Consider the following 11,773-nt stretch of genomic DNA (forward strand, 5'->3'; position numbering starts at 1 on the left):
TTTGCCCCAGTTATTAAAAGAGGCTAGGCCTCCAGTTATATGATAAAGCAGCTATGCTGCCAGTGGAGAGTTTGGTTGGGTGGGTTGAGTTATTCCCCACATGGTGTGTTGGTTGGTACGGGTGGAGAGTAGCGGATAGTGGGTTGAGTAGTCTCCCCAAATGGGCTTGCATACATTCATTGATATTACATGTGATATTGAAATGGGCCTATAGGCCATACCGCTTATAGTAAAGGCTTCGGCCAGTGATATGATTTGTGAAAAGGCTTCGGCCCAGTATATATCGAGACTGAAGTAGGGCTTAGGCCCATATTACTACTGTTTAAGGGCTAAGGCCTAAACTGTACTGTTACTGAATAGGACTTTGGCCCAGATTGTACTGACACTGTGTCATTCACTGTTTGTTTGTTGTTGGGGATTACACACTGAGTTTTCATAAACTCACCCATTTTCTAACTGTGCAGGTAATCCCTAAGCTTAAATGGTTTGGAGCTGCGAGGGACTCGGAGATGGCCACACTACTATTTCTGTTTCTTTTAATTGCAAGAAGTAACCGGTTTATTTTTTTATAAGTTTTATCTTAATTAATATTATTATTTGGTTTTGGGTTGTAATAAGGCCATTTTAATTATTTTTCTGGGATTATTTTATTTTATACCCTATATTTTACTGATAACAATCCAAAATGGGTTAGACTTAGGGCGCGTTTCCAAAATGATAATTGTTGTCAAAATAACTCAACGATACAATTAATCGGTTTATCAAAAATATCTACTTAAATGAATTCCAACTCGTTTTTCTCAAAACCTAACCTCGCACCAAAGTGTGGCAATGGTTGTGGGCATGTCTAGGATTGGATCCAATCAAGAGCTTGGTATTTAAGCAGCCTTCATGGCTCACCTCCTCTGTTTCGGATACCTCCTTGGTGCACAGCTTCCATTCACTTTATTAACTTAGCAAAGGCTATCTTTTAAAACACTAAGAAGGACGTTGAAAGAGGCATGGGTTTTCTTAAAAACTTCAATGTGACACGTCGGATCCGGCCATAACGTCTGGGCCGGGTTTGGGGTGTTACAAACTATATGGGTAATAATTCTAGACCTTAGAATAACCTCTATAGTAATACTTACAATGCAGGTTGGAGAAACCATCCCAATTTCTCTTAGGGTGGTCAAGGCAATCAAAGACCACAACCCCCTTTAGGCTTTCAACTACCTTACTAGCACGAAAAGAAGCCGAACCTTAAGGAGATGCTAACGAAATTCATCTCGGTGTCAGAAACACATTTCCAAAACACCGAAACAACGCTTAAAAATCAACAAGCATCAATTCAAGGTCTCGAGACTCAAATAGGTCAGCTTGCTAAGCTGATCTCAGAAAGACTACAAGGTAGCTTGCCTAGCAACACCAAGATTAACCCAAGAGAGTAACTCCATACGATTACTGTTCGAGATAAAGAAGGGTTAGTTAAGTCCAAACCAGAACCAAGGCAAAAAATCGTGGTAAGTAACGGTAAGGGTGGTGAAAGCCACATTAAACAGAAACCGGTGAGCAGAGAATATACACCTCGCGTGCCATACCCTAAAGCGACAAAAAAAGACCGCACAGACGAACAATTCAGTAAATTTCTTAACATTTTAAAAAAGTTACATATTAACTTACCGTTTATTGAAGCTCTTTCGCAGATGCCCAACTCGGTTAAATTTTTAAAGAAGCTTTTGGAAAACAAATGGAAGTTAAATGATTCATCGCATGTAGAGTTAAATGCAGTTTGCCTAGCGATTCTACAAAATAAACTACCCAACAAGTTAAAAGATCCAGGGAGTTTTACTATTCATTGTTTAATCGATAGTTTAAATGTTGATAATGCTTTAGCTGACTTAGGGGCAAGTATAAATGCCATGCCCTATAAAATGTTTAAACAACTTGGTCTTGGGAAACCTAAACAAGCTAGGATGAGTATACAAATGGAAAATAAAACTATTAGATTTCCTAGGGGTATTATTGAGGACGTACTCGTTAAGATTGATAAATTTATATTCCCAGTTGACTTTATTGTTCTAGACATGGATGAGGATAGTGACTTACCTTTAATTCTAGGCTGGTCATTTTTAGCAACTGCTAGAACTATCATAGATGTTGGTACAGGTGAACTAACGCTTCGTGTAGGTGACCAAACCATCACTCTTTAGGCTCAAGATTCGGTCAAGATATCGAGTTATGAAGGTAATTGTCTAAATCCTGATAATATGCCTACTCATGTGGTTCAACCCTCTTTGCAGGAAAAATTTTCGAGTAATACAAATGAGCCACGTACTAGTTCATTCGACAACATTAGAAAAGTTCATGAAGAACGAAGGCTTCAGATAGAAGAACTAGACGAATGGCGGACACATGTCAAGGAGGAACAAAAAATACACAAGGCCGAATAAAAACAAAACCATGATGAGCATAAAGACGAGACGAACCAATCCAAGGTAGGGCACCAAGTCTGGTTAGATAAAAAGGACCCTCGAATTATCAATACAGAGCTCAACACAAACGGAGCGACTCTTTTTACGGTACTCAAAGTCTTTCCATACGGTACAGTCGAGGTAAACCATTCAGATTTCGGTACTTTTAAAGTGAACAGCACTCGACTTAAACCTTATTTAAATAAAGGAATTGACAATGAGAAAGAGGAGTTTCGACTCCGTGATCCGCTGTGACTATGTGAATACGAGGTAAAGTTGAGCTTAAACTCTAAATAAGCGCTTTTCAGGAGGCAACCCTAGCACTAACACCACTAACTAATTTATTTTTATCTTTTTTTGAATGTTAAATATAGATTTTTTAACCCACACGGCCTGTACACACAGGCATGTCCCAGGCCGTGTGCTCTAACATTGATTAAACAGTGTATTACACGGCCTAGACACACGGGTGTGTCCTTGGCCGTGTTGATCCTGAGACTTAATTTTCCCTAATATCGACAGAGACACGGCCTAACAGAGACCACATAGCCGTGGTTCACATGGCTTGGACACACAGGCGTGTCCTAGGCCGTGTGAAAACTGGTGCTAAATTTTCAAATTTCAAATAAGTCAGAGAGCTCCACGGGCAAGCCACACGACCGTGTATTCGGACACACAGGCATGTGAGAGACCACGTAGATGTGGGAGAAGCGAACAACATAGCACACGGTCGTACGATACGGTCGTGTGACGAGTGGGCTATATTTTCTTTAACGAACACGGGCTAGATTTTGATCAACACGAGTGTGTGACATGGCCGTGTGGCCCAACACGGGACTTACACGATCGTGTCCCCATAAAACTCCCCAAACCCTAAATTCTTTTTCCATTTTTTTTCTTTTTCTTCGCTATCTTCTTCAACTAGACACCGTCGTTTCCTCCTCCCTCTCACCGTCCATCGATTGGCCACCACATCTTTCTCCCCTTTTCCATTTTTCTTTCCCCATTTTTTTCTTTCTCTTCTTTCCTCCTTCTCCCACCCCTTCTTTCCTTCTCTTTCCCTTTCTTTTCCTTTTCTCCTCTCTTTTTCCCCCTTTTTTCCCTCCGACCACCATTCCACTTGCAGCCCCCTCGCCGTCTGCCCCTTGTGCCAACCACCAAGCACCGCCGCACGCCTCCCTATCCCACTGCCGTCCGCATCTCCAGTCTCTTCTTCCGGTTCCCCCTTTCACCCTTAACAATTACTATTTTGATTATTATTATAGCAAGTATTTTATGTGAGTTATTTATTATACTTATTACCTATTCCATTTCTTCATTATTTTATTTTCTTTCCATTATTCATTATCATTTATATGATTACCCACTGTTTGATGTCTATTTGGCATGATATCTGCACATTGAATTTTTTCTTTTAGCCATGCATTTTTCATTTTTATGTTTCTTGTCTAATATGATTGTTTCCTGCCATTTTTTCTTTTTATTCTTAGTAACTATTGTCAACATATATAATTTTTAGTATAATTCACTTTATCTTTTCGTTCTGCTTCATGTTTATTTTAGATTTAATTTCATTATTTATTTATTTTTTTAGAATCACTATATGAAGTGTGCATATCTCAATTTCGAATATTAGGTTTTAGGAGTAACTTGTTAATTAGGATTATTTTCTTTTATTTGGTAATATATTCTTTATTGATACACTCTTTTATTATTTCAAGAACATTATGACCAACACACGAGGTAAGAAGACTGTCGTCCCCTCTTCGAAAAAGGGGAAGGCCCTGGCTCGACCTTTTCTTCGAGCCCATATGCCGAGGCTCGCCACCCCTATCTCTGATTTTTGGCAAGCCCCCAAGAGGAACTGTACGACCCCTCAGCGTGGGCTACTGCATGGATTGGGCCGCATTAGAACAAGTCCGTTTGGCGATGATGTGCGCTCGATTATTGCCACAGCCCCGTGAGATAGGTTCTCCACCATCATCGAGCCCACTTACTAGGAGCTCACCCTAGAATTTGGTGCCATATTCTCGGTCCAACAGGTCATGTTCGTCTACGATGAGCCCGGCACCATTACCTTTTACCTTGGCGGGCTGGTGCGACACATGAGTGTCACAAATTTCGGTGCTGCTTTGGGACTTTACACAGAGGAGTTCATAAGCACCGAGGACTTTCTCTACCTTCATCGACATATTCATTACTCGCCCTCGTGATGTTGGGTTAAGCTCACAGGTGGCCTGACTAACTATGATGCGTGTTGCTCGAAGGCGATGCACCTCTCTCCGGCCCTACGGTATATTCACGCCCTCCTAGCTCACACTTTGACAGGTTGGAGAGAGAGCACCGGAGTGGTAGTACCTATGACCCATATTTTCTGTGGAGCATGACTACCGGACATGTGTTTGATTTGGCGTATTTCATCGCACCCGCTTGTCGTAATTAGATGAAACGCCATAAAAAGGGCCCCATCTTTCTCGGCCTTTATGTGACTCGTCTCGCTTGACACTTCAGTTTACTCGATACACCGGAACAGTCCTCGACACTTACCCTAGTCGATTAGATGTCTCCCCAGGGTATCTCGAGCATGATACATATGAGGATGATCGAGCGGTGATGTGGAGTGGACCCCCCTCAATACAGACTAGTCTAGTCTGACATTCAGCATAACCTAGAGGATTTCACTGATGATGTTCCTCCCTACCATGAAAACCCACTATAGCCTCCACTATCAAGTCATCGACATGCTCCCTCTTCTGCTAGCTCCCTAGGAGTATCCTCCGAGGAGTTCGCTAGTTTCTGTCAGTACTGTACTCAGAGGTTCGATAGTATTGATACAACTTTACAGCAGATCTGCCAGTACCTTTACATCACTCCTCCAGCACCACCGACTCATGACACTGAACAGTCTGATGATGAGGACCATTGAGTCCGATTATTTTTATGTTTATATTTGTCTTTATTTTTATCTTTTATTTTTATTTTTATTCTTCTTGTTATGTCTATTTTGTTTTCCTATTTTGAACTTTATATTAATTATTATGGTTGTTTCTCAACGAGTAACCCTTTAATCTTTTTCAGCATTGTGTTTATTTTTTTATCTGTTGCTCAGAATTCTGCACTACCCTTACATTTATCTACAATTCTGCTTTTCACTATTCTGAGAAATTCATCCACCATTCAGGGCAGTTTCAATATGATATTCTATTTCTATTATGATTTATATTTGTTTTTATATTGAGGATAATATACATCTTAAGTGTGGTGAGATTATTTATATGATGATCAGAAAATCCCTGAATTATGTCTTGTGCTTAAGTAATTTTCTCATATTACTATTAGAATGAATTTTTCTTTGGTTTGTAATTTTTATTGATATGCTTTAGATTAAATTCATAGGTAATTGTGCATTGATTGTTTAAAATTTAAGACATTAGAGAATCAAGCATGATAAGTCTATTTTCAGAATTAAAATTTTCTAGGTTGTTTCCCTAAATTGAGGTATTACCTTGAAGTTTGAAATTCGTAGGCTTGACATCAAAAGCCATATTTTTTGTGAGATTTTGAGCCTTTAGAGCATACATTTTTTTTTCGTGCTCACTTTATTATGTCAATATAGAATTGTTATTCTAGAACCTGCTTCAATTATACATGTTGAGACCACACCTTTGATTTGATATACTGAGATGATAAAGGCACCTAGGTTTTAACGCACTAATCCCATAAAAAGCCTACCTTCATAATTAACCTTTAGTAAACCCCTTTGAACTTAACAAACTGTTTCTTAATTTACCCTAAATACTAACCCATACATCATACTTTTTGATTTGTTGAGAATTTTTCCTATTTTATTGACTCCCTTTTCGTCAAGATTTGATTTGGTTAAATGTCTAACTATGTTCTTTTATTTTAGTTGTATAAATTTATCTTATTATTCATTCATTCAAAAAAAAAGTAAATATATATATATATACACATTTATGTTGATTCTTATTAGTTCTTTTTATAAGCTAAGTATTTAATTCCATATTTTGAGAAGAAGCTCATGTTTCTCGTTAGTAAATTCGATTGGTGTAATTATTTAAGTATTTTTCTAGTTAGGTAATTTATCAAATCGATCTCGATTCTAACAGGTAATTTATCAAATAGATCTCGATTCTAATCTGCTTTTCCAGCCTTTATCCACACCTTTAACCCAAGCCCCGTTACAACCCATTAAAGACCTTTTGATTTGTGTATCATATCATTTTATAGTGGTGGAGATTTGATTTTCATGCAAGCTTATGGTAATAACTTCTCATGTTTGACTCTTGAGTGCTTACTTTTTAAACCTTAAACACTTTGAGCGATTTGAGTGAATCTTTAGTGAGGATGTCAATTCTTGTTAATTTTTGAATTAAAGGTAATTATTTAGATAAAGGAGAATACCTATGTTTTCATGCTTTAAATGTTAGACTTGGATTACTTGTACATTTAGTGCTCTTTTAGTTGAATTATCAATGTATGATTATTTGTGAAATTATATGATAAAACAGTGTTGATGAGAATTATGAACTAAGGAAGTTTAATTTTAAATGTAAGTTTAGGATTTTGCTTGAGGACAAGCAAATGCTTAAATGTGGGGATATTTGATAAACCATAAAAGTAACACATTTTAATCCCATACCATATTTTTGGATGGTTTATCATATAATTTAGTGAATTAGATGTTCCTAATCCCTTAGTTTCATGCTTAATACTCAGGAGAGCATAGGGGAACAAAAGGAGCATAAAACGGGCAAAAAAGGGACAAAACGGGCTGATTGAAGGACCCACACGGCCAAGAAAAATTCCACACGGGTGGAGTACACGCCGTTGTGAGCCACACGGGATAGCCACACGCCTGTGTGGCATCTCGTGTCGATATCGCTCACTGTTTCCCAAATACGCGAAAAAAACCAATTTTTAGGGTTTCTGAGCATTCCAAAGTCTACATTAACACACTAGAAGAGGACCTAAGGGGGACACGTAGAGTAGAACACAAGAATTACTCAAAGAACACCAACAGATTCAGCTCGGAAGCAGGATCACCTTCAAGACTGAAGATCTCCCTCCAATTTCTCTCTCGAAGTTTTTGGGTTTCTTTATGTTTTGTTGTTTTCCTATTTTTGAGATGTTTTCCTACTACAATATGAACTAAACTCCTTAAATACCTAGGGAGGATGAAACCTAAGATGGATCTTATTATTTAATATTCTGAATTTAATGATAAATACTTGTTCTTGTTCTTAATTATGTTTTCTTAATCCTTGTTTTAATATTTTCAGGATATTAATTCAAGTTGATGTGCTTATTCAGTGGAGCAAAAGTCCCTGTTTAAGAGTAAAGCCACCATAATTAAGCGGAGTTGCATGCAACCCTAGAAATAGGGCGACATAAATCTGCCAGATTGGAGTCAAATCTAATAAGAGAATCCATAGATCTAGTTAATGCGGCAATAGGGGTTTTAATTAGAAAGAGATTTCAATTAATCAACCTAGAGTCAATTGTTCTTAATGTCAAAAGGGATATTAACATAATTTAAGGATTTCTACGGATCTAGACAATTGAATAAAGTGTTAGATTCAGAATCAGAATAATGAATGAAGTCTAGGTGAATTCTTCCTTGGGTATTGTCTTTATTATCGGTTTATTTGATTACTTTCTTCACTCTCTGTCACGTTAAGTATTTAATTAGTTAGTTAATTTTAGATTAAAACAAATCTCTTATATTTTAGGCTAAATAATAGAAAAAAAGTTAATACTAGTACTTTTAGTCCTTGTGGATACGATACTCTGGACTCACTGTAACTAATACTACTATTCGATAGGTGCGCTTGCCTTAGTTGTGATCGTAGTTTAATTTAGTGTTCCATAAAACGATCATCAAAATGGAGATGAGAAATTTTGAATTTGGCCGAAGGCATATAAAAGCTGTCAACTAAAACTTCCTTAAAACATTTTCTAACACACATAATCTAGCATCAATAGTCACATTACATGTAACAAATTTTATCCAAAAATATCTCATTGCTAGCCATTCACAACACATAAACCATCATTCATTAACTATTTAATACTCATGCTCCCATAATCGACTTACATGCACATGTTTCCCCAAATCATGTTTACATTAACTCTTTAGTTTATCTACCATGTTCCACATGTCTTACCTAAACAAACAAGTCCTTACCCATAACTCTTGCCTTAGTAAGATAACTTTTATGACCTCCCATTCGATTGGGGTAATTTGTTTGAAAAATATAAAATATAAAATTAAAACAAGAAAAATAAAATAGTGTTGGTAAAATATAATGGTTTTGAGGCATGTAGAACACTTTTCCTTAAGACTTTAATACGCCTTCAAGATATAATAAAGCCCTGAACATTCTAAGAAGAATAGTAAAAGTGACTAATAAAAAAGTCTTTTATATAGACATAGAGTAGGTGTATCCTTCCATGAGATATATTTTCATAGGGACATATATTTTAATGAGATACCATTTCATATGATTGTATTATTTTATAAAATAACTTTACATGAAATTATATCTTTGTAAGATAACTTTACATACAAAAGTTACGCTTTTACAACACACCTATTCATTAATAATTATAATTTGTTAGACTTTTCTAAATAATAAAATGTTATTACCTACCAACATCATAAACTATTAACAATCCCCCCTTAGTTTAAAATGTTGGTAATTTACTTTATAGGTTTTCTCACAAATAAATATTATGCATACAAGATGTGTATCTCTTGAGTTGAGCCATCAATTGGTGGACATATTTTAGAGTTCTAATCAAGTTCTTGGTGTAGAAAGATTGGACCCTGACGCCTAGTATTAATATTTAAATACACCACACATAATATTCATTCATATTTTTGTCAGAGGTTGTTCACTTTTAGCATTATTATGGTCATGTGCTTATATTGTTCATAATAAATATTTAAGTAAAAATATTATAATTCAAAAAATTTCTAATTTAAAAAAAGTATAAATTATAAAAATTATAAAAGATCATTAGAAATTTATAGATTATTAAAAATTATAGAAAAATTTTAAATGTTTTAATTTTTTTATAAAATTATATAAAATTTAATAAAATATTATAAAAATATAAAAATTAAAAATTGCTACACCTTTTTTGTTTTCTCACACACACTGTCTTACATCATATCTCAATCCATCCTCATCAACTTCCCTCCGCATCATCCTTCCTCAAGTAAAACATTATCCCATCACTAGAGGTGTTCTTGGGTCAGGCTGAGCTTAGGCCTAATCTCAAAAGAAAATTTAGGTCCAAGCCCCACTAGACTTGGCCCATCAAAATGATTTGTTTGACTATTTTAAAAAATAATAAAATATTTTATTTAAATTTAATTATAAAAATATATAAATTATATATAACAGTAAATTTGATTGGCCCATAAACACCTCTACTCATTACTCACTTTAAGCCATCAATTGGCACCCTACATAAGCCGAGCATTACACTTCAATCTCCTCATTTCTTTATTGATGAAAGCAAAATCTCCAAACTAGCAAAATAACAACATTTTTCTATATTTTTATATTTTTTTAATATTTTAAATAAATTTTAAATAATTTTTTATTTTATAAACTTTTATTAATTTTAGTAATTTTCTATAACTTATTTATAGTTTTTTAAATTTTTTAATAACTGTTAAATTTTTCTAAGATTTTAATTATAATTTATAATATTTAATGATATTTAAATATTTTTTTTATAATTTTAATAATTTAAAAAAAATCAATTAAGCCCTTATAAAGTAATAAAAAAAGTCAATTAAGCTATAGTAAAATAATAGAAAAATCAATTAAGCCCTTACTGTCAACATTTTTTTATGTCAATTGTCATGTCAGCACTTAATGGTCCATCATAAGCATAAATAGAAAAAATGAATTTAAGTGGTTCTATAGTGTACAAATCATGATTCAAAAGATTCAAATTAAGTGCACTTTTTGACGAGGAGTTTAATTGAATTTTTTAATAATTTTTGGAGAACTTGCTTCACGTTTTACCCAAAATTTTATATCAAGTAAAAAGATAATATTGTTATCAAACACAATTTTTTAAAAAAAAATAAATTTTAGAATTTTTCATTTTCATAATTTTTTTTAAAGATTTATCAGTTAAATAAATTGGTGCTACTTTATGCAGTAACAGTAATGGTGTATAAATGCTTCAAATGACATACAATGCAAGTGGAATGAATATATGTTAACTGGCAAAGTTGCAAAAACGGTTAACTTAATTGCTAATGGGCATGATTTCTCATTCATCAAACGTGACCTATCACTCTTCTTCATATCCTGAATCTAATTTGCATGACTTTTCATTTCAAGTTTCAATCACAAACAAAGGAAGAAAAATAAAAAAAAAACATTTCATGCATTGAATAAAAGCTGCAATCTAGCCTCGCATATGAGCTGCTTTTAGTCGGATTTGGCACAATGAGAGTAACCATTGTTGCCTGGGGACGAGAAATCGCCATGGAAATCGGTTTCCAGGAACCTGTGTTAGCGATCAAAGGGAAGTTAGAACAGTTTCTGGGAATTCCAGTAGGATCGCAAACACTTTCTGTATCCGGTTGGGAGCTTGTTGATGGATTAGACATGGAGGATTACCCGATCATCACTCACGGTACAAAAATCGACCTTATCATGAAACCGCTTTCGCATCCCTTTAACCATTGCAGTAAAATGCAAATCATTGTAAAATTTTCAGCTAAACAGATTGCCATTGAAGTTGATAGAAGCGAAACAGTTAGCAGCTTAAAAGAAAAAATCCACATTGTGGATGGCACACCGATTAAAAGAATGTCACTGTTTTTCTCCGGAATAGAATTGGCAGATGATTTCCGAAACCTGAGTGAATATGGGATTTCTGAATACTCAGAAATCATTGTTTTCTTGAAAACTATGAGCCGTTTAAGGGAAGACCCTCCAACAAGGAAGCTAAATATAGTGGTCCAAATGTCTTCGAGCCTGCTACATGCGGCTGCCATTACATTCGAAATGAGGGATTGTAGCACTGTTAATGATTTGAGAGAGTTATTGCTGAGCAGAAAAATTCTTCCCCAAGATGATTATTTGTTCATACACAAGCAAAGGATCATGCGTGAGAATTGTAGCTTAAAGTGGCATGGTGTTGAAAATGGGGATTACCTCTATGTATTTAGAGGCACTGTTAGTCGTAGTGGATGTTGAGATGTACAAATTCAACGTATTATGAGTTATCTGAATATAGATAATTTAATTTGGACTTTTGTTTTA

The 11,773-nt window shown here is 35.1% G+C and overlaps 1 protein-coding gene across 1 annotated transcript; it reads left to right on the forward strand.

Annotated features, from left to right (window-relative positions):
• Positions 1-10,800: 10,800 nt before the first annotated feature.
• Positions 10,801-11,773, forward strand: LOC107940641 (uncharacterized). The gene has a single exon (XM_016874075.2). The coding sequence runs from the start codon at positions 10,952-10,954 to the stop codon at positions 11,705-11,707; it is 756 nt and encodes a 251-aa protein (XP_016729564.1). The 5' UTR covers positions 10,801-10,951; the 3' UTR covers positions 11,708-11,773.

Source organism: Gossypium hirsutum, chromosome A12 (genome assembly GCF_007990345.1).
Source record: "Gossypium hirsutum isolate 1008001.06 chromosome A12, Gossypium_hirsutum_v2.1, whole genome shotgun sequence".
Lineage (NCBI taxonomy): Eukaryota > Viridiplantae > Streptophyta > Magnoliopsida > Malvales > Malvaceae > Gossypium > Gossypium hirsutum.